The 23117-nt window shown below is 56.8% G+C and overlaps 1 protein-coding gene across 3 annotated transcripts in view; it reads right to left on the bottom strand.

The window, feature by feature from the left end:
* SHC2 (SHC adaptor protein 2) overlaps positions 1-23117 on the bottom strand; it is a 29965-nt gene that overhangs the window by 3287 nt on the left and 3561 nt on the right. The window contains exons 2-11 of one of the 3 annotated variants that reach the window (XM_079918267.1): positions 11299-11369; positions 9502-9562; positions 9268-9387; positions 8713-8766; positions 8533-8584; positions 8319-8445; positions 6964-7120; positions 6260-6317; positions 3228-3371; positions 1075-1385 (exon numbers count right to left, since the gene is read on the bottom strand). In XM_079918267.1, the coding sequence (XP_079774393.1) occupies positions 1075-1385; positions 3228-3371; positions 6260-6317; positions 6964-7120; positions 8319-8445; positions 8533-8584; positions 8713-8766; positions 9268-9387; positions 9502-9562; positions 11299-11369 (1155 nt within the window). Of the gene's footprint in view, positions 1-1074; positions 1386-1443; positions 2379-3227; positions 3372-6259; positions 6318-6963; positions 7121-8318; positions 8446-8532; positions 8585-8712; positions 8767-9267; positions 9563-11298; positions 11370-23117 lie in introns of those variants that run through there. The other 2 variants (XM_079918266.1, XM_079918268.1) reach the window with 2 other exon arrangements.

Below are 23117 nucleotides of genomic sequence, written 5' to 3'. Positions count from 1 at the left end.
ACCCCACGCTCCTCACCAGGGAAACACAGGACAAAGCCCAAGGCCCTCGGACAACGGAAAACCCTTCAAAACCCTAGCACGCCTTGTAGATCGGAAAATGCCTTGTAAACCCTAAGATGCCTTAGGAGCTATAGAATATGCCAGACCTCACTGACTCAAGGCAGCCGCAAGATGCCTCACAATTTACGTGCCACAAGGAGAGGAGAAAACCTCCAAGTTCAGTCATGATAAAAGCGATGCAGTTGGGCTTCCCTGGTGGCGCAGCGGTTGAGAGTCCACCTGCCGATGCAGGGGACGCGGGTTCGTGCCCCGGTCCGGGAAGATCCCACATGCCGCGGAGCGGCTGGGCCCGTGAGCCATGGCCGCTGGGCCTGCGCGTCCGGAGCCTCTGCTCCGCAACGGGAGAGGCCACAGCAGTGAGAGGCCCGCGTACCGCAAAAAAAAAAAAGTGATGCAGTTGATGGTTTAAAAAAAAATCAAGACTTTAGAGACGTCAAAATGAGAGGAAAGTGTGTACCAGAGGGTTGAAGCAAGTCCGTAACTTGCAGGCCCTGAAACTCCTTGTAAATGGAGACGTGCTTTGTGAACCCGCAGATACGTTAGAAATGGAAACGACCAAATTTATCGCTCAAAGACATCACTGTTTGCAAGATGCGTTAGCAATGATAGAATGTGGGGGAAAAAAGTGCATCTCGCAAATGATGGAATATGGTACTTTGTAAGTCCTAAAAGGCCTTGAGATTGGAAAAGGTTTTGTAACCCCTCTAAATGCTTTATAGACTGGGAAGTCCTTCGTAAAACCTAAAAGTCTTCTAAAACTGCAAAATACTTTGTAATTCTAAAATACCTGGTAAAGGGAAACAGAGTAAAGGGCTCTGTAATCTGAAACATACTTCATTAAACCTAAAGGGCGCTTAAAAGGCGGGCACCCTGGGCCTTGGGCTGAGGGGAGAGGCCAGGTCCCTTCCCTGCCCAGCCCGGTTCCACACCTGCCTCAGGCCCCCCACCCCAACCCCACCCCACGCAGCCTCCGGCCCCCTCCCCACCCCTGCCCCGCCCCCACGCCCACCTTACCACGCCTTCGGGGTCCACGAGCAGCAGGTGCTTGGGCTGCCCTGCGTGCATGCCGGTGAGGACATACTGCCCCGGGTTGGTGACGCTGTCCCGCACAAGGAAGTCCCCGTCCACTCGAAGCAGTTTCTCCGCCGCGCGACGGCTCATCTGGCCGTGGTACCAGGGCTCCTGCCGCAGCTGCTCTTCCGTGGGGGCGATGGGGGCCCGGCGGGTCGGCGGGCTGGGCCACTGGTCCTCCACGGGAAGGGGGGCTGCCGCCGGACCCGCGGCCACGGAGCACTCGTGCAGCCTCAGGGCATCCTCGAAGGGTCCTGTGGGCGAAGACCGTGCGGGAGGCGGGGGGGGGGGGGGGGTGGGGGGGGAGGGAGGGGCCTGGGCCGGGGGGACCTGCTCCTTCACCTTTTATTGGTTCTATTAGTAACGCAATATATTCTCTTGGATTTTCTAAGCATGCGCAAAGAACGAGCATGTCTTTCTTTCCAAGGTGCACACCTACTTCTTTTTCTTGTCCTGTTACACTGGCTTCCTTCCCAGTGTTTATGCCTCTTGTTTCAGCAGCTCGTCTGACCGCACTGGCCAGGGCCTCCACTACAGGCTCCACCTCGGTGGTAGGCAGCAGGCATCCCTTTCTTTTCCAAACTCTTAATGGAAAAGCTCCGGATGGTCTTCCTAAGTTTCCCGAGGCTCCCAGCAGGCACCATTGTGACACTGTGCAAGCCAGTCACCCTCTCTGAGATGTGGCCGCATAGCTCAAACACCCTGGAGTGCAGTCGCAGCCCTGACCCCTGCCCTGGCGTGTCTGTGCTCTGCCTCCACCCTCCTTCCACTTCTGGTCCCTCCGGATCACTCCTCCCTGACTCCTCCAGCGACCTAGGGGAAGCTGACCCAGCCTCCCGCTCCCAGGACATGTGACCAGTCCTGGCCAATCAGCATATTCATCTCGCACCCCTGGCCTAGTGATTGGCTGGGGGATGAGCACATGACCCAAGGAGGGCAAATCAGAGGCAACCCCAGGATTTCTAATGGGCGCCTGGCAACAAGCATCACTTTCTCCACTGGGGTTGCTGGACCATCTGGCTGGTCACCCAAGGGGACAGCCTGCCTCAGAAGGAGTTCACACCCGGAGCATCTCCTTTCCCATCTGAAATTGCTGTGGGGGCCAGCAGGGCCACAGCAGGTGCAGGTGTCATGTCACTACTGTAATGACAAGAAATCGAGTTGTCGGTGGAGGGAAGGAGGCTTTGCAAACTGTGAAGGAAGACATTTCCAGGGCTTCTCTGGTGGCGCGGTGATTAAGAATCCGCCTGCCAATGCAGGGAATACGGGTTTGAGCCCTGGTCCGGGAAGATCCCACATGCCACGGAGCAACTAAGCCCGTGCGCCACAACTACTGAGCCTGCGCTCTAGAGCCCGCAAGCCACAACTACTGAAGCCCGCGCGCCTAGAGCCCGTGCTGCGCAACAAGAGAAGCCACCACAATGAAAAGCCTGCGCACCCAACGAAGAGTAGCCCCCGCTCACCGCAACTAGAGAAAGCTCGCGTGCAGCAACGAAGACCCAACTCAGACAAAAATAAATAAACAAACAAACACATAAATAAATAATATTGATGTTGTGGGAAAGGAGTGTATTTTGGACCCAAACCTCCTCCATCAGGCTGAGCCCTCCCTCAGGCTGGGGCATCCCAGAGGGAAGAAGGAATGGCCTCCACCATCAGCTAGTCACTTTATCAAGGTGTGGATTAGGCCTACCTCCTCAGACTGGGGGCTCCCCATTAGGCTGGGATTTCCATTTAAGGGGCTTGGGCCTCCTCCCTCAGACCATGGAGTCACATGAAGAGGGAGCTTAAACTCCCTCATCAGACTGGGGAGACCCAGAGATGGGGAGCTAGGCCTCCTGCAGACTGAGGCGTCCCACAGAGAAGAGACGCCTGAACGCCCTCCATCACACTCTTCCCCCATAGAGAGGGAGCTGGGTTACCCTCAAGAGACTGGAGGGTCCCACCGAGGAGGAAGTACCATAGGATGCACACTTCCCCACCCCAACCCTATAACCTGGGGAGAAGTCCCAAGGGGAGGACGCAGGGCATCTCCCATCAGGCCACGGGCTGCTCAGGCCCGGCCTCCTCCAGCAGGCTGGCTCGCCCCCACTTACTCATGTCGAACAGGTCCTTCTTGGGGCTGTCCTCAGGCTGCAGGGTCTCCGGGCCGTCCAGACCTTGCGTGTTGACATACAAGTGGTCCTCGTAGTCTCGCGGGCCCCGCGGGTCTGCCTGCACGTAGCCATCCCCGGGCGGGGCTGGGGTTGGGGAGCCGGAGTGGGGTGGAGTCAGCCGGGGGACCCCAAGGACAAGGGCCCTGGAGGGCAGCCCCGCCCACACTTGTCTCCCTCCAGGAGGGAAGCCCTGCCCTTTTGCACAGCAGGGTTAGGAGTGAAAAACCCGCATAAAAGCCCAGCCCGGCGCAGGGACTGTGCAGACGCGGAGGTCACGGGGAGCCGCGCCCCCAGCCCCCCCCCCACACCTACGCCCATCTGCCAGGCAGGAAAGCGGCCAGGGGGCCAGAGCTTCTCAGTTTCAAGGGAAGGCAGGAACCCCAATGTTTATGTTAAATCTCCACGTTTAAAACATAATAACAGGGCTTCCCTGGTGGCGCAGTGGTTGAGAGTCCGCCTGCCGATGCAGGGGACACGGGCTCGTGCCCCGGTCCGGGAAGATCCCACATGCCGCGGAGCGGCTGGGCCCGTGAGCCATGGCCGCTGAGCCTGCGCGTCCAGAGCCTGTGCTCCGCAACGGGAGAGGCCGCAACAGTGAGAGGCCCGCGTACCGCAAAAAATAATAACAATAAAATTCTGCTCTCCCTGTAATTATGTTGTCAACATGATACATGGTCAGGTCATTTGTTTGCTTCCGTTCTATTTTAGGCTTTCCTTTCTTTTCTTTCCTCAGTTTTGTTTTTGAATGTATAAAGCATTCACGTGGTTCAAAAGCCACAACACCATGAAAAGGTATCCTCGGTGGAGTTTCTCCCCGGGTCCCTCAGCACCTCGGTCCAGATCTGCTGGATCCTCATCAGTTTGCCTCTGCCCTGTTCCCAAGGCCTCACCACCGTGTATTATCAGACTGTTGGATTTTCGCTGACGCGGTAGGTGAGAATGGCATCCTGGGGGAACTTAATTTCCATTTCTCTTATTCTGAGCAAGGTTCAGCATCTTTTCCTACATTCAAAGGACACGTGTGTATTTTTTTTTCCCCAGAAGTGTCAATCCATTTCTAAACGTCTCCATTTTTAATCATTGGCAGGGAAATAATGGCCTTTGAATAATACACTGTGGCCAAATGCAGCCCAAGGGCCCGCAGCCACGATCTCTGCTTTATGCCAATTATATCCTTAACCCTCGCAGACACCTGGGCTCATACATCGGCTCCACCCTCTGTGGGCATGAGCAAGTAAGGTCACCTCTCAGTGCCTCAGTCTCCTCCTCTGCAAAATGGAGAGAATGGGAGTAGCTTCCTCACAAGTAGGGGTGAAGATGAAACCGCCCTGGGTGGTTGATGGGGGCCGAGGGGCCTCAGCCCAGGCTTCCCAGTCTTCACAGAGGAGGCACAGATTCTCCCGGCCTCTTATAATCAAGGTGAAGTGAGAAGGAAGAAACCTGGGCTGCAGGAGTCCAAAGAGAGAAAATTTCTGGGCATTGGAGCTGGGGCATTGACATATTGGTAGGAGTTCTTGGCCAGAGACTTGGGAAAGGCATGATAAGAAGTGATAACATCATGTGCAAAGGCTCAGGGGTAGGAAATGCTAGTGAGCCCTGGGAGTCAGGCCTGAGCAGCCCATGTCCCAGAGAAATAGCTGACCAGGGCCAGATGACGGCTGGACACCTGCTGGGCACCCAATGCCACGCGTGTTCTTTAACCACAAGCTCCGGGAGCCAGTAGGGTTCTGATGCTCGGCAGTGAAATGCCCAGATTGTTTGCGAAGATCTAAAAAAAAAAGCCCAACACATGTCAGCACGGCTGTGAGGGAAGAGGCAGCCGCAGCAGGGCTGGTGGGAAAACACACTTCCCGGCCACATGGGGAGCCACTCGGCAGCTTCCCTCCCGTGGCTGACGTGTGCACTCCATCCACAGCTCGGCATCCGTGGGAGGGACACACGGGGGGGCCCAAGGGGTCTGCCACCCATCAAGAGGGGGCCACGTCAATAAGCAACTCCAAGGACAGGGGACTAGCACGCAGCCGTTCAGAAGAGCACACGGACACAGCCAGAGCCCCAGAGAGACCGAAGGTGTCCGCAGCCTGCCGCGGGGTCCTGACTTCTTTGGGGGCCTGTTGGTAATAAAGGCTGAAAGGAGAGACAAAAGTGCCAGGGGGGTGAGGTCACGACCTCGGAGCTGGGGCAAAGGGGATTTTAGCCTTCTCTGTCACCGTAAATGTCGTATAACGTTAACATTTAAATGGCTGAAAACTCTACCATTTTGTTAAAAGCTCATGATACCTGGTGGGAATGTAAATTGAAAGGGCAGCTGTGTGACCTGTATCACATGGAACAGCGGCCACTGTCCCAGGTACGGATTCTACGGAGGCCCTTGAACAGAGCTGAGTGGTGGACGCTGTTGTGGCGAATACCTGCGAAAAGCGCCCAAATGTCTGAGCGAGGACGGCCCTTCACGTGGCAGGGAGTATGCCGTGGTGAAAAAGAAGGGGGGCGACTGCCGTGCCCCGACGTGGGGAGGATTCCAAGCTGGGTTGTTACGAGGGGAAAGCAAGGTGGAGGGGTAGATAGCACGCCACCGTCTAAAAACCGGGGAAAGCCACGTACGTCTCAGTTGGCTTGAATGTGCGTGCAAAATTCTGGAAAAAACATGGAAACTACTAACAGCGGTTACCTGATTAGGGAGGTGGATAAAACAAATGGGGCAGGGAGACTGACTTTTCACCGGATGCCTTTTTATACTCTGGTGCTTTGAACCACGAGATGCAGTACCTATGCCCAAAATACAAGGAAACTGGTCTGCACAGAAAAAAAAAAAAAAGCAGACGCTGTCAAATCTCTAAGAGCGTGGGGAGGGAATACAATCTCGCCGGTGAAAGTGGAGTGACCCAAAGAGTGGAAGCAGTGTGAGGGGCGGCGGGGACCCAGGGGGAGGGCTGGGCCCCCCCCACAGCCCAGAGAGCAGCCGACCGTACCTGAGGGGCCCACGTCCCACTGCGGGCCTCGGGCGTCTCTTCGAGCAGGAGATGCTCCCTGAAAAAGAGAGCAAGGGGTCCTCCGGCAGTGTGCAAGCCCAGATCCCAATCTCCCATGGCAACCCTCCTGATTGGCCTATAGCACCCCCTCTTCCCAGCACAGCACTCCGGTCTCCCACACCAACCCTCCTATAAGCCAGATTTGAAGCTCGGCTCTGAACCCATCCCCCGCTCCCTGGCCTCCGTCTGCCTGTGCGCCCACCACACACCTCTGCTGCAGCCTCATGGGCCGTCCCCACTTGGAACGCCTGCCCCGGCACATGCTGTCTCTTGCACCTTGATGCCCTTCCCTGCACTGCTCTCCTGGGCGACGCCTATTGACCCGTCAGGGCCCAGCCCAAACCCTGCCCTCAGGGACATCCTCCTGACCAGGGCTGGTCAGTCTCCCTGGGGTACGTTCTCGTTATCCTCCTTGGAAGCCCTGATTCAATCACTGCTGTACCCATTTCCTCCATGTCTGCGATGGGAATCCCGTCTGAAGTGTCAAGAATAGGGCCGAGCAGATCTGGGCAGCTTGGGGAGGGAGGAAGGAGGTGGGGGCGGCACAAGAGACCCTCCTCTAGGATCCCGGAGGACAGGAGCAGAAGGAGGGGCTGGGGGTCAGGCCCCCCGGGACACCCTCCCACGAGGTCCCAGAGGCTGACCTGGCCAAGGGCCCCGAGGGCACAGGGCTGCTGCGCGGGGGTGAGCCTGGAGTCCACCAGCCCGCCCAGGGGCGGTTCCTTCCCGGGAGTGCGGTTGTAGTAGCTGTGTTCTGTCTCGTCCTCGTCCCCCCAGGCCGAGTCCTCCGGCCCGGTCAGCCTGCGGACACAGAGCCAGCGGGAGCACAGGCCCCAGCACGGGACGGGGAAGGGGCTGGCTCCCAACAGGGTGCCGAGGACCCCAGGCCCAGGGACCCTGACCGCCCCCCATCAGCTGAGCGGTGGCACCAGGAACTGCTGCTGATGGAGGGTCTGGGTGCCCCTTTCTGTCCATCAAAGGGGACTCTGCACGAGCCTCAGCGCTTTGGCTGGGCCAAGCAGGGCCTCAGAAAAGCTGGTCTCCACCCCCTTTGCCCACGCCAGGCTTGCACCAGAGCCCGGAAGCCACGGCTTAGGGTGGCGACACCCCTCAGCGTTGAAAACGCCCTCGCCCTCTGGCCCCGGATGGCGCCTTTGAAGTTTATGCCATGGAGACTCATCCAGGCAAGCGTGGTTCCTAAGAGCAAAAGACGGGAAGCCGCTGACCGCCGCTCAGTCAGGGAGGGACAGCAGGTCGCAGTGGGGGCCCCAGAGGAGGGCCCTGCAGCCCGGGGAGGAGAGGGGCTGGGGCCGCCCCAGCGTGCGTGTGCGAGGGGCGTGCAAGCCCGTGCGAGGGCCACAGGGGCGTGCCCAGCTGCACACGCCGGCCCCTCATCGGTGCATATCGGACTTCTAACAAATTCATTTTTTCACTACTTATTCTAGCCAATTCCTGTCTGTCCAGATATTTAAATAGCCGACCGCAGGCCACTGCCTGTCTCTGCCGGCCCAGGAGCCGAGGACGGTTTCTATACTTTTACGCCGCAGAACTGTTAAATGGCTAAGAAAACATCCGAAGAACACCATCTGATGACATGTGAAAGTCAGACGGAATTCAGAGTTTGGGGTGTCCATAAATACAGTTCTGCGGGCACACAGCCCACCGTCGACTGCTCACACATCCTCCTTGGCTGCCCTCCGCCACAGTGGCTGAGACAGCAGGGCGTGCAGTCCGGCCCTTTGCAGAAGCGCCAGCCACCCCCGTGCGGACTAATGACGACAGTATGACGGCCACCTCCCGCCAACCAGTTCCCTGAGCCCTCACCTCAGCCGGGAGTGGGGATGTTGTTATCCCAGCTTTACAGATGCGGAAATGGGGTCCTGGTGGTCGAGCCGTGGGCCACGAGGGGCGCAGAGCAGGGAGGGGACAAGGACCCAAGCCCGGGGAGGAGGGGCAGGGCCGGCAGAGGTGCGGGGGGACGGGGCGGGCAGGCCGGTACCTTCCCGGGGGGACGACAACCCTGGGGGGGCTGTGCAGGTACTGTTTGAAGCGCAGCTCGAAGGCTTGGCCCACGGTGCTGATGACGCTCTGGGCGAGGCCCTCGCAGCACTCCAGGATGTGGCAGGCTGGGGGTCGTGGCGCAGCGTCAGCGGGGCCTCGGCTGGCTGACGCGCTCCAGCCCAAGGGCCCCTCCCACCCCCACCGGGCCTCACCTCTCTGGTTGATGGGGTCCTTGGCCACGTAGGCCACATAATCCACCATGTCCTGGGGAGAGAGGGCAGCGGGCGGAGGAGTCCCAGCAACGCGGGGGGTGGGACCGATGGGCACAGGCAGGGGGTCTCGGGGCTGGGGGGACAGAGGGGCCGGGAGTCCACCCCCAGTCCCGGCCTTACCGTGTCACCCCCCGACGCAAAGGAGATGGACTGCATGTGGTGGCTGGCGATGATCTGGCCGAAGAGAGACCACCAGTCACGGGGCTGCCGCTTCAGGGTCGGGGGAGGAGACAGGGGCTCGGGCCGGTCACGAGACCAAGGCCACGGGGGGGCCGGAAGGACAGGGGTGAGGGGATGAGCCATCCCCTCGACAGTACGCCAGGATGACCGAGAGCCCCACTGGACGGGCAGCCCCGCAGCCAGGGCAGGACGCAGAGACCCACGGCCACGCGGCCGCACGGGAGGACAAACCCGCCCCGCGCTGGTGGGCATTCTCACACGTGTGCACGTGGGCGCCAGGCTCAGACACGTCACCACAACCCCAACACAGACACACAGACACACGTGCTAAAATCCACACGCGTCCCGGTGCGCAGTTCACACCAACACCTGCACTTCACCCAGGCCCCCCCACACCCGCGCCCAGCATGCCTCCAGGCTTCACCTAGGTGAGTCCACAGACCCCGCCCTGGGCGGGGCTGGCGGAGGCTGGGGGGAGGGGCGGGCGGCGCTCACCTGGTGCGTGGCGGGAACGGAGAGGTTGAGGCCGTCGATGGAGATGCTGACGGCGATGCTCATGCCCGCGAAGCGTAGGTTGCTCTTGCCCAGGATGGAGGCCAGTGCCTTGTTGGGGGCCTGCGGGGGGCACAGGGCACCGGGAAGGTGGGCCCGCGGTGGGGCTCCAGCTGGGGCAGGCCCCGGGATGGCCATGACTCGCTCCCACCCGGAGGCCACGGGCCCCTCACCCACCTTCTTCTTCCAGGAGCCCCGGATGCCAGGCACGGCCTCATGGAGCCGGTTGATGGCTTCCCTGTGTGGGCGGAGGAGGGAGGGGGCTTGAAGAGCTTGGAGTGGAGGGAGCAGAGGCTCAGAGAAGGGGGGGGGTCAGAGGACGATGGGCTGAGGAAGGGGTGCAGTGGATCCTGAGTGGGGAGGGGCTCAGAGGAGGGAGGAACGCTGGGGTACCTGGAAGCCTGGACCAGGGGCTCCGGGCTCCCAGCCGCCCACCCCGTGCGCCCCGCAGGTGCCCCTGCCCTCGGCTCTCCCCCTCCAGCTCTTTCTTTCTCAGTGACCAGCGGACCTCTGAGCCACAGCCCACTTGACAGATTTGGGGGTCAGATTTGGGGGTGCTGACACAGCCCTTCAGCCTAAACCCCAAGTTCTGTGTGGCCACAGGCTGGCCAAGATTCCCATCTGTGGCATAAGAGGATGACCTCTGCTCTGGGCCCCCAGACACACTGGCAGAACCAACCCTCCCCAACAGAATGGGAGAGACTCCACGAAACAGCTCATCCCTCCGGAGGGGCTGCAACTTTTACAAGGTCCTGAGGGTCAGATGGACACTCAGAAGGCTCTCAATAATGTCAGTGCCGTGAGGGGAACCAAGCCCTCACCCCGCAGGTGGGAAGGCAACATGAAGCAGTAGCTCCTCAAAGTGTGAAGCGATCCACCCCCAGGTGCGCACCCTGGAGAACTGAAAACACACGTCCACACAAAGCCTGCCCGTGGGCGGCCACCGCAGCTCAACTCACAACAGCCCGAAAGGCAGAAAGCACCCGAACGGCCGTCAGCGGAAGATGGATAAACACAATGTGGTCCCTCCACACACGGGACCATCACTCAACCCTGCAAAGGGGGGAATCCCTGACACTCGCTACAGCGTGGACGGACCCTGAGAACACGATGCTCAGTGAGAGAAGCCAGACACAGAAGGACACACAGGGTGTGATTCCATGGATGGGAAACGTCCAGAACAGGCCAGTCCGCAGACACAGAGAGTGGCTGCGTGGTTGTCAGGGGATGGGGAGGGGGTGGGGTGACTGCTAATGGGGATGGGGCTTCCTTTCAGGGTGATGGAATGTTCTGGAATTAGATCGTGGTGATGGTTGCCTAACTTGGAAAACAGCAAAATACATCGAATTGTACACTCTGATTGGGTGAATTATATCTCAATAGAGTTTGGGTGTACACTTTGATTGGGTGCATTATATCTCAGTAGAGTTTTTTAATGTCTCTGGTGAATGCACTCAGTCAGTTTCCAACATGCAAAACAATGGGGGCCCCTCCTGCCTCAGCCCTGGCTGTACCCTTGACTCTACGTGACTCAGGTCCAGGCAGCTCGGAACATCACGACACCACCACGCCTTCTCTGCACCAAAAAAAAGCCAGGACGGTGGACATGCCCTGGTCGCCTTGGACGGGCTCCCAGCCCCTTGCAGCCCTGCCCTGAGTCTCAACCAGGAGCCAGCAGCATCGCCCCCCCGGTGCCAGGACATGCTGGGGCGTCCTCAGCACCCCTCGTGGGACCCACACACTCTCTGAGGGATGCGCTGTCGTCTCCAGGAGATCATCTGGGGTCCGGAGAGCGTGGGTGACCGGCAGGCGGGGACAGAGCTGGGACTGTGCCCCACCCCAGATCGCTCTGACCCTGCAGAGCGCTGCTCCCCAAGCCGGGAAGGGGGAGGGAATTGTCGCCGAGTCCACCACCCTCACCTCCCAGCACAGAGCTACACACCGGACCCCCCCACCCCCACAGCCGGGCCTCACCTGGTGAGCTGGGTGCGAGTGCTGAAGTCCAGGGAGCGCATGGAACGGAGGACTTCGATGCAGCCCATGTACTGAGGGGAGAGAGCACAGGGTGAGCGCCAGCCCAGCAGAGCCCAGCTGGGGCCTGACCGTGGAACCCAGGCCTTCCCTCCAGCGAGCCCTCTGCCCTCCCCTCCCGCCACCCTGGGCTCCAGCCCCCGCCTCTGTCCTTATGAGGCCCAGCCTGGTTGCCACAGGGCCTTTGCACCAGCCGGCCCCAGCCGTCCCTTCCCCCATCTATTTGCGGACTGCTTCCTTCCCCAGCTCCAGGCTCCCGGTCACCTCCTCAGAGCTGCCCTCCCTGACTGTAAGGGAGCTGTTCCCTGGAAGCGGTGGATTCCTCCAGGCTCAGTCCTGGCTGTTCGTTTAACCATCTGCTGTTCATTCTCTTTCTGCTCCACTAGAAGGTCACCTCAGGAGGACTGGACGGTGGCGACCCTGTTCACTTCTGCGTCCCCAGGGTCCGGGACAGAGGACGTCTGGCCCGCGAAGCGCAAAGCTTTGACTGTCTGACCTTTTCCAGGGAGAGTGTGCCCACCCCTGCCCAGATTACCATTTCCACGGAAGGTAATTCGGTAATTCAAAATCTCCGAGAGACGATGCTGAGGGACAGAGAAGGCAGGAACAGCCGGGGGAGGGGTGGGGCAGGGTGGCCAGACGACGGCCACCAGCACCCCCCAACGTGCTGTCTGCACAGCTGGGAGGGAACCTGGCACAGCCATTTGCAGAGTCTGTCATGTGATCCCATTGATGGGAAACGTCCAGGACAAGAAAATCCACAGGGACAGAGAGTGGGTTCATGGTTGTCAGGGGCTGGGGAGGGGCGTAGGGGGTGACAGCTAACGGGGACGGGGTTTTTTTTGGGTTGATGGAATGTTCTGGAACTAGATAGATTTGGTGGTTGCACAACCTTGTGAATGTACTAAATACCACTGTACTGTGATTTCAAACGGTCAATGGGGGACTTCCCTGGTGGCGCAGTGGTTGGGAATCCATCTACCAATGCAGGGGACATGGGTTCGAGCCCTGGTTCGGGAAGATCCCACATGCCGCGGAGCAGCTAAGCCCGTGCACCACGACTACTGAGCCTGCGCTCTAGAGCCTGCGAGCGACAACTACTGAGCCCACGCGCCTAGAGCCCGTGCTCTGCAACAAGAGAAGCCGCCGCAATGAGAAGCCCGCGCACTGCAGTGGGGAGTGACCCCAGCTCGCCGCAACTGGGTAAGGCCTGTGTGCAGCAACAAAGACCAAATGCAGCCAAAAATAAATAAATTTTAAAAATAAAATTAAAAAACAGAAAAACAAAAGGTTAATGGTAGGGACTTCCCTGGTGGTCCAGTGGTAAAGAATCTGCCTTCCAATGCAGGGGACGCGGGTTCGATCCCTGGTCGGGGAACTAAAATCCCACAGGCCACGGGGCAACTAAGCCCACGCACCACAACTACTGAGCCTGCGCACCTCAACGAGAGAGCCCGCGTGCTACAAACTACAGAGCCCATGCACCCTGGAGTCCGCGAGCCACAACTAGAGAGAGAAAAAACCCCCACAGGCCACAACTAGAGAGAAGCCCGGGCGCCGCAACGAAAGATCCCGTGTGCCGCAACTAAGACCTGACACAGTCCAAAAAAAAAAAAAAAGAAAGAAAGAAGGAAAGAAAATAAATAAATAATGGTGAATGGTTAACTTAGTTATGTGAATTTTACCTCAAAATAAAATATTTTAATAAATAAATTATTTATTATAATAATAAATAATTTATTAATAATAAATAAATAATTTAATTATTGAATAATTATTAAATAAATTAATTAATAAATAATAAATAAAGTATAAATAAATTATTTATTATAATAAATAAATAATTTTACCTCAAAATAAAATATTTTCAAAAATATTTATTTATTTACTTACTTATTTGGCTGTGCCGGGTCTTAGTTGCAGCACACAGGATTTTTTAGTTGCAGCATGTGGGATCTTTTTTCTTTAGTTGCGGCATGCGGGATCTTCATTGCGGCATGCAGGATCTTTAGTTGCGGAATGCGGGGTCTTTAGTTGCGGCATGCATGTGGAATCTAGTTCCCTGACCAGGGATCGAACTGGCCTCCCGCACTGGGAGCATGGAGTCGTAGCCACTGTGCCACGGGGAAGTCCCCTCGGCTTTTAAAAAATGATACACGCACACATGCTTTGACCCTGAAACTCCATTTTGAGGACTTTATCCCACAGACACACCAGTCTGCAGGCTCCCTATGTGTGCACAGGTGGCTATTGGGAGCCATACTCCACCTTCCCCCCAGGGCTCCGCCCCCACCCCACCCCCACCCCCGCAGGACTGGTGCTGGGGCAGGTGCGCGGGTATTTACTGCCACCACAGCCCGGTGCGGAGTATGCCTTCCTATGCTGGCCCGGGGGGTGCCCTGCCCCCGGCCGCCTGCCCCTCCCTTCCTGCGGGACTTGCAGCACTGGAGGAATAAACAAGAAATTGCAGACACCCCAAAACTTGACACATCTAGGGTTTTGAGGTCCAACCCAGGACGCCAGTTAGGTTGGAATTTCCCATAAGCGATTAATATCTTCTTAGTGTATGTCCCAAATAACGCACAAAACATACTTATACTGACAATTGTTCGTGTTCACGGGAACTTTACATTTAACTGGGCAGCCTGTATCTTTGCTGAACCGAAATAAATCGCGGTGCTGGGAATGGAAGAGTCTGCAGCTGTAAAAAGAGCAAGGTGCCGACTAGAAGCCACAGTGCCTTTTGTGTGGACAAGGGGGCCTAGGAGGACACACGTGTACACAGCATGTGCGGACACTGTGTGTTTGTGTGTGTGCGCATGCACATGTGTGGGTGACAAGCTCTAGCAGGACACAGCAGCTGCTTCTACAGATGCCGTTGGCTGACTGTAAAAGTGGCCACCAGTTCCTCCCCTCCCCCATCCAGGCCCTGGGTTGGCCGTAATGCAAGCAGCACACGGACAGGCACGGTCACCCGTCACCGGAGTTTGCTCCCCTGCTGCTCTTGGGACCCTGCGACCCTGCTGGGGTACCCTGCCTGATGACGAGACACGTGGCCCACCCCCATCTCCCCAGCTGACATGGAGCCAATCGCCATGTGAAGGAGACCATTCAGCCCCAGCCGACCCACAGCACCACAGGAAATAAAAAGTGTTTGTTGTTTCCATGCACTAGGTTGTGCGATGGTTCGTTACACAGCAGAAGCTCCCTAGACAGTGACCAGGAGAAGAGAGGGAGTAAGGCAGGTGAAGATCCAGGCCAAAGGGAACAGCAGGTACAGGCCAGAAGCGGGAACCAGCTTGGAGAGACCAGACTCACTCCAGTGTGGCTGGAGCAATGAGAGATGAGAGGATGTGGGACCCTGGAGCTGTGATGAGGGGCTGGGTTTCACTGTGACCAACTTGGGGGGCCGTGGGACAGCTTTAAGCAGGGAAGTGAACTGATGTGTCTCACCTTCATTGCATAGATGATAGACGATGTATGGATGGATGGATGATGGTTGGATGGAGGATGGGTGAATGATGGAGGATGGCTGATGAGTGGATGATGGATGATGAGTGGATGATGGATGATGAATGGATGGATTGAAGATGGATGATGGATGGAGGATGGGTGAATGATGGAGGATGGCTGATGAGTGGATGATGGATGATGGATGGATGGATTGAAGATGGATGGAGGATGGATGATGGACGATGGATGGATGGACGATGGATGAATGATGGATGGAGGATGGGTGAATGATGGATGATGGATGGATGATGGACGATGGATGAATGATGGGTGAATGATGGATGATGGATGGATGATGGATGATGGATGGATGGATGGGTGGATAGATGGATGGATGGATGACAGATGATGCAAGGATGATGGATGATGGATGGGTGATGGATGGACAGGTAGATGGAGGGACGGATAGACAGGTCCGCAGGGACTATGTGCCAGGCGTGCGTTAGCCATGTAGAACCTCGAAGAGAATTAGCTGTGGCCCCGGCCCCCAAAGCAGACTCTCACACTGAGTGGACAGCTTTGCTGGGTGCTGGCGGCTCAACAGGTACCCTCCCTCTAACAGAGCATGCGTCTGCGTGGGGCATCCGTGCTGCAGGGCCCCAGGGTCTGAGGGGTCTAATTCACCCTAACCAGTGTACAGCTCATTCTGGTTGTGTGACTGAAATCCTCCCAGTACCCCCAGCCCCCCCCGGGTGAAGTGGGTGCACGACACAACTGCACGGGAGAGGAGATGCAACACGGGTCCCCTTCCCGGAGGGTGGAGAACACACTACGAAGGCAGGGAAGGTAAGCAGGTGGCTGGAGCGCCTGCCGGGCAGCGATGACACTGATAAGCCGCTTGTCGCATGCCGGGCCCTGTTCCAAGTGTGCTGCGCACATGACCTGTCAACCCGCTCCACCCAAAGCCCGCACTGCACGGCAACGTGACCCCTCAGGAAACAGCCCCGAGGGCTCTGTAACCTGTTGGCAGTCACAGGTCGTAGGCGGCAGAAATAGGATCTGAACCCACAGCCTGGGCTCTGGAGCGTGCCCCGGCCCTGCAGGAGGCGGTGAAGACTGCAGCAAACTACACGCTCAGGGGCCAGAGGGGCCCAGTGCTGCCAGACCACCTGAAATCCAGGGCCTTTGCCTGCAACACCCCAATTTGTAAACAATGACAAGGAATTTTTATTTTTAGATAGAAGAAAAAAAAAAAGGCAGAGGTCAAATTGAGCCTTGGGCCTGCCAGGGAGTACGACCTCTGACCTAGGACCCCAACGTCTCCGAAGGCCAGCCGTGGTGTGTGGGTGACAGCCCCAGGAGGCTCTGTCCACATGCCCAGCCTCACAGCCTGTGAGAGGGACCTTAGTGGAAGGGAACCTCTGCAGATACAACCAGGTTAAGGATGTCAAGGTCAGACGGTCCTGGATTTAGGATCGGCCCTAAATTCGATGCCACACGTCCTCACGGGAGAAAGGCAGAGGGGGGCTGAGGGACAGACACGCAGGGAGAAGCATGTGGAGCTGGAGGCAGGGCTGCGGCCCCAGACGCTTGGAGACAGACTCGCCTTCAGAGCCTCAGAAGGAACCAGCCTGCCGACACCTTGATTTTGGACGTCTGGCTTCCAGAACCGGGAGAGGATACATTTCTGTAGTTTTAACCGCCCAGTTTGTGGTCATTTGTTACAGCTGTCCCCGGGAGACCGACAGAGAAGCCCGGGAGGGGACCCCAAACGGCGGATTTGCAGCCCACCTTCCCCTTTGCCAATGCAGAAACAGAGGCCACCCAGAGCCGGCCCTAGGATGTAAGGGGAAAACCGAGTTACAAGAGGGAAAACTGAGGCTCAGAGCAGGAAAGGGACCCAGCCGAGTTCACACAGCACACCAGGGCGGACACAGGACGAGCACCCAGCTCACCACACTCCCCGCAGGCCGCGCCACCCCTCACGGTGCAATAGGTCCTGTACCATTACTACTTAGCGTTTTCATTTTAAATAAACTCCATTTATAAACATAACTGAGTTTATTTCTGAAGGCAACTGTAGGAAACCCCCCCAAAGTCCATAAACTGGTGAATGGATAAACAAAATGTCATCCGTCCACACACTGGAACATTACTTGGCCATGAAAAGGAGAGAAGCCCCGCCACTCGCTACCACATGGATGGACCCTGAGGACACGACGCTCAGTGAGAGAAGCCAGACACAGAAGGACACACGGCGTGTGATTCCACTGATGGGAAATGTCCAGGACAGGCCAATCCACAGACACAGGGAGTGGGTTCCTGGTTGTCAGGGGACAGGGAGGGGGTGCAGAGTGACTTCATGGGGACGGGGCTTCCTCTGGGGTCATGAGAATGTTCTGGAACTAGATCATAATGAGTGTTTCACAAATCTGCAAGGGCACTAAGAACCACTAAATCGTACAGCTTAAATGAGTAAGTTTTATGACACTGAATTACATCTCAGTTTTTTAAAAAATGTGCATGGGGAAACAAAAACAAAAAGGAGAAAGCAAAAACAGAAAAAGAAAAGAAAATGTGCATGAGTGGGAATTCCCTGGCATTCCATGTTCAGGACTCTGAGCCCTCATGGCCGAGGGCCCGGGTTCAACCCCAGGTCGGGGAACTAAAATCCCACAAGCCGCATGGTGCGACCAAAAAAAAAAAAAAAAAAAAGAAAGAAAAAATGTACATGAAGAAAAGAGGAAACTGCATATTGCTACCATAAAACTTGGGTTTGATGCCTAGCAGTGTTTCCTAATAACCATTAAAATAAACACGTAATTATCAATGAAAAGTGTCCATCCAGGCAGAACTGTCCATTTTTGCTAAGACGAGTTAGTGAACGTTTGTTGGGCCCCAGGCTGCTTGCAGAGTGTCAGAGTCCCCCCTCCACAGATGCAGGTGAGGAACAGACACACAAGGCTCTGGGCGGAGGGGCCCGGATGGTGGGGACTTGGTGGGGCCGGCGAGGGGGCCCCGGGCAGCAGCGGACTGCCTTTGCACACTTGGACACACCTATGTTACCCTTCCCTTTGAAAGGTCTGACCAAAAAAAAGTACATCCCCACAGATATGTGATTATAACGGAAACAAATGGGGCCCTTGACCAGGGAGAAACATCGCCTTAACTGAGTGCGTTAGTCTCCTGGGGGGCGGCCTCGAACAACAGAGACTCCGTGTCTCCCAGTCCTGGGGCTCGGACGCCCAGCATCCAGGTGAAGCAGGGCCACGCCCCAGCTGGAGGCCCGAGGGAGGCCCTTCCTGCCTCTTCCAGCTACTGGCGGTGGCCAGCAGGCCTGGGCTTGCAGACACATCCCTCCGGCCCCTTCCTCTGTGGTCACGTGGCCTCTCCCTGTGTGTCTGTGTCCAGATTTCCCTCTTCTGAGAAGAACATCAGTCACACTAGATCTAGGGTCCATCCTGCTCTAGGAGGACCTCACCTTAACCTCATTGCATCAGCAAAGACCCTATTTCCAAATGAAGTCACATTCTGAGGCCCGGCGGACATGAACCTGGGGGGACGCCACTCTCCCCCGTACACCAAGCGATCAAAGTTTCCAGCAGCCGCGTCGGGATGCACGGGCACCCCTGCCTCCCGACCAGACACACAGAGGCTGGCAGAGCTGGCCTCCATGCTCCCTGCCAAAAACGCACAAGGTGAGCCCGCCGCGAGCATCGAGCCCGGCTGAGGGCCGACACAAACTCAGGGGCAGCCTGCAAAATCGTGGGGCGCACTCCTCCAAAATCTGGGGAGCCCTGCACTGACGCTGGTCCTGGGTCCCCAAGGACTTCAGAGCATCCTCCTGGGCGTTCGTGTTTGTGAAAAGCCCTCACCATTCACCACGACTCCAACCTAACACCATTTTACACAGAACTCGAAGCATCTAAGGGCATTTTTTGTTTGTTTTCTTTTCTACCGTGGCAAAATACACGTAACGTTCAATTTAACATTTTAACCGTCTGTAAGTGCACAGCTCGGTGGCACTAAGCACCTTCACGTTGTCGTGCAACCATCCCCACCATCCATCTCTAGAACTTTCCCATCTCCCCAAACTGAAGCTCTGTCCCCGTGAAACGCCGACTCCCCACCCCTCCCCCAGCCCCTGGCCCCCACCGTCTACTTCCTGTCTCTGTGGATGTGACTCCCGCAGAGACGCCCTGTGCCTGGAATCACACAGTATCTGTGCTGTGGCTGGCTTCTCTCACTGAGCGTCACGTCCTCAAGTTTCATCCATGGTGTAGCAGGTGTCAGAACCGCCTTCCTTTTTAAGGCTGAGTGATGTTCCACTGTGTGGCTGGATCACGTTTTATTCATTCATCCATCAACGGACAGCTGGGTGTTTCTGCCTTTTGGCTGTTGTCAATAGTGTTGCTATGAACATGGGTGTGCAAATATCTGAGTCCCTGCTCAATTCCCATAAGAGAAAAATACTTATCTCCTCCCTAGATGCACACACACACACACTCAACCTCACCCACATAGCCAGTCATATACTTATCATCTTCCGGCTCTTTCGGGTGTATACCAAGGAGTAGAATTTCTGGATCACATAGTAATTCCATGCTTAACTTTCTGGTATGGTTTTAATATGCATCGAATGTCATGAAACTTGAAACTATCTTGTATGTTGACAGAAGGCTTCATTGTGTGTCGTTCAGGCTTTACCAAGAGTTGTCCGCTGTTTTGAGCATCACACGGCCTGCAGCAACTCTAATGGTGGTACTGGAGCTGCCAGAGTAACCCTGGAGCTGTTTGTAGCTGTCGTGTGAACGGTGGCTCCTGTCTCTGTCGCTGTGCGCCTAGAGGAGCTTACGCGTTTACACACTGAAACATATTCTGTTACTGTGAATTGCTGCCTCTGTGTTTCTCCTTTTTATTGCTGTTTTGTTACCTCGTATTGATTTTGGGGGGGATAAATGTGCAGGTAGGTGTTATATACGTGATGTTCATTTCAGGGTGGAGGTTACCAAACACTAGTTATAAGTGAGCAGTGGTTAATTCGACAGTATTGCAAGCAGCTGGCTAAGGCTGGTGGTTCTCAAACACGAGTGGGTGTTGGAATCAGCCGGCAGGCTGGTAAAACATCGTTCACCAGGCCCACCCCAGAGTTTCTGACGCAGCAGGTCTGGGGTGGAGCCCAAGAATGTGCATTTATAACAAGTTCCTCGAGGTCTGGGCACCACATTCTGCTCACCATTGGTTCAAGCGAATTTGGTGGCCCACCTCCCCTGCCACGAATGGAGCTTGACACCTCCGGCCAGCGAGGTGTGGCGAGAAGAACGAAAGGGATGGCCTTTTCTTCCAGTGGACATGGCTGGATCTGCGTGCGATACGTGGTGCTGTGGCCGCTCTTTTGTGACCATGAGGACGGCTAAGCCAGCATGCTGAAGACGGCAGTGGAAAAGATGGAAAGACCTGGGGCTTCAGGGATATGCTCAAGTCATTGAAGTAATCCACCCTGGAGCCATCCTACCCCTTGCCTTCAAGGAATCAGCTGCATTTGCAGCTAAAAACACCTGAGCACAGCTAACCTCCCAAGGTTCCCCACACACCACCACCTACGAGACCAGCCTTCAGGAAAGACTGGGCGGTGGAGACAGCCAGGCCTGGGCCCCTGGGGCAGCTCTCAGTCTCTCTGCGCCCCATTCAAAGCCTTCCTCGTGAGAAACTCGAGAGAGCGCACGGTGAGGGCACCTCGAAAAGCAGAAAGGGCTTGTTAGTAGAATTTTCGTAAAAGTGTAATAGGGAAGAAACCTTGTATTCTATTACAAACTAATCGCTATGGGGATGTTGTCTAAAAGCTTAAATTAAACACAGCGGCCCATCTCCGGGAATCCTGCCTCCTGCAGGAGGAAGAAATTAACACCTGCCCTCCGGAGGCTGACGGGAACCAGGAAGTGCTTGGCTTTAGTCCCGCCCCTTTCAGTATGAAAGAATCCCGCACGCTCTCTCGGGGAAGATGGCTCTTTGGGACGCACGTCCACTGTCTTCTCCAGATCAAGTCGCTATTCCTTGCCCCAACGACTCGGCTCTCGATTTACTGGCCTGTCCTGCATAGACCAGTACAAGCTTGGACTCGGTAACAAAAGGAGAAGTGCCCGGCGTGGAAACAGCCCCGATGGAAGGAAACGGGATGGATCCACAGACGGGGCAAGTATCCATCTAGACCAGAGCCGTTCAACAGGGGCGCGGAGTGCCAGGCGACCACTTGAACTTAGCTTAAAATGAAGCAAACTGAAAGTTGAGTTCTTCAGCTGCCCCAGCCCCATTCGAGTGCTCGTGGCCACACGTGGCTACCAATGGGACGGCACGGACCTGGAACATTACACGTTCGCCTCTGGGCGGCACTGGTCTAGGCTAGTCCCACGGGCAGTTTAGGGAACGTCACAGGACACTGTCTGGGGCTTTCCGGAAAGGGCATCCTTATTCACAGAAGGACCTGGCAGGAGAGGGCTCTTTTCTGGAGGCTGAGGGGACAGAGGAACTGATCTGAGAAAGGAAAAGCACGGCAAGGGTGCTGCATACGTTTCTGGGGATGGCTGTGCCAAAGCCCCACAAGGTGGACGGCTCAAAACAGCAGACGTTTCTTGTCTCCCAGTCCTGGAGGCCAGACACCCCTCACCCAGGTGTCGCAGGGCCGGGTCCTCCCGGAGGCTACAGGGGAGGCTCCCTCCCGCCCGCCCCTTCCGGCCTCCGCTGTAGCTGCCCTCCTGCCTCCCTGGCCTCGAGCTGCGTGGCCAGCGTCTGCACGCGTGTCCTCACATGGCTCTCTCTCAAGGCCGCCAGTCACTCGGTCCAGGGCCACCCTAATGCAGGAGGACCTCTTCTTACCCAATGACATCTGCAAAGACCCTATTTCCAAATCAGGTTGGGGACACTATTCACCCCCAACACAGATGAAAAGAACGTGAATCCATGACAGGGTCCCCAAGCTGTGAAATTAACCAACCCCAGAGCCGCCACCCGCCCGGGGCTGCTTCTCCCGTGAGATGATCGATGTCGTTGTGGGTCTAAACTGCTCTGGGTCAGGACTGCCGCGATGCCGCTGAAGGCACCACAGCTGCTACCACCCTCGCCGGGCTCCTTGACGCGGCTGCGCCTCCGTTTCCTCCCCTAGAAACTGGGTAGGAAATCTCAGGGTTGGAGGCTCCACACTAGCGTCTAGAAACCCAGGTGCCCTGATTGCATCACTGCTCGCTGAGTCTCCCTTTTCTTGTCTCAAAACAGGGACCATTCCAGGGTTTTGTGAGGGTTCTGTGACATCAGGTAGGTGAGTCAGCTGCTGTATTAGTTTCCTCTTGCTGCTGTAACGAATTACCACAAATTTAACATAAATGTATTCCCTTACAGTTCTAGAGGTCAGAAGTCCGACTGGGGCCTCACGGGGCTAAATCCAGGCATGGGCAGGGCTGGTCCTTCCGGAGGCTCCAGGGCAGCATCGGTTCCCGCCTTCTCCAGCTTCTAGAGGGACCGCACCCCTGGCTCGCGGCCCCTCCTGCATCCTCACAGCCAGCAGCGCGGCATCTCCCGTCTCCCTCTGCCTCTGACCCTCCCGCCTCCCTCTTATAAGGACCCTGGGATGACGCTGGGCCCCCCAGGGAATCGAGGGTCCTCCCCATCTCGGGGTTCTTAACTTAATCCCTCCTGCAAAGTCCTCTCTGCCTTGTGAGGTGACACATCCTCGGGGCCCGGGACCAGGATGGGGACGTCTTTGGGGCCGTTAGTCTGCCAACCACCCTGGTAGTTGCCAGGTGGCAACGAGTTCAGGCTCTGAGAGGAGCCTCAGCTCTGGGTCTGGTCCTGGATTCTCACCATGTAACTGCCCTGCCTCCCTGTCCCTCCGTTTCCCCACCTTACATAAGTGGGGACACACATCCCCTCTTGAGGACCCAGGGTTGGACCTGCCTGTCCCTGCGTAAGCTGGGATACGGCTGCTCCTGCCTTCACTTCACACTCCTCTGTGAAGCGGGAGGGGACTCCGTGGCTCCCAGGACACCTGGTGGATGCAGGTGCAGGGAGACAAGCGGCTCCCAGGGGAGGAGCAGGCCACGGAGGCTGGTTCAGGCCCCGCGGGGCCGCGCCTCTCCAGGGAGCCTGAGTCAGGGCACCACACCCATCAGCCAGCGACTCCCGCTGGCTTGTCTCCAACGTGGATGCTGTGGTCCCTCTCTCCCCAGCCCCACGCTGCCCTGGCCCATTGCATCCGCTAACCCGACTGCTCCCCAGCCACCTCCGAGGTCTCTCTGCTGCCCTTCCAGCCCCACCTC

This window comes from Stenella coeruleoalba (genome assembly GCF_951394435.1).
Source record: "Stenella coeruleoalba genome assembly, chromosome: 3".
Lineage (NCBI taxonomy): Eukaryota > Metazoa > Chordata > Mammalia > Artiodactyla > Delphinidae > Stenella > Stenella coeruleoalba.
Note: the sequence above shows the minus strand (reverse complement) of the source record. Positions and strands in the feature narration are given on the sequence as shown.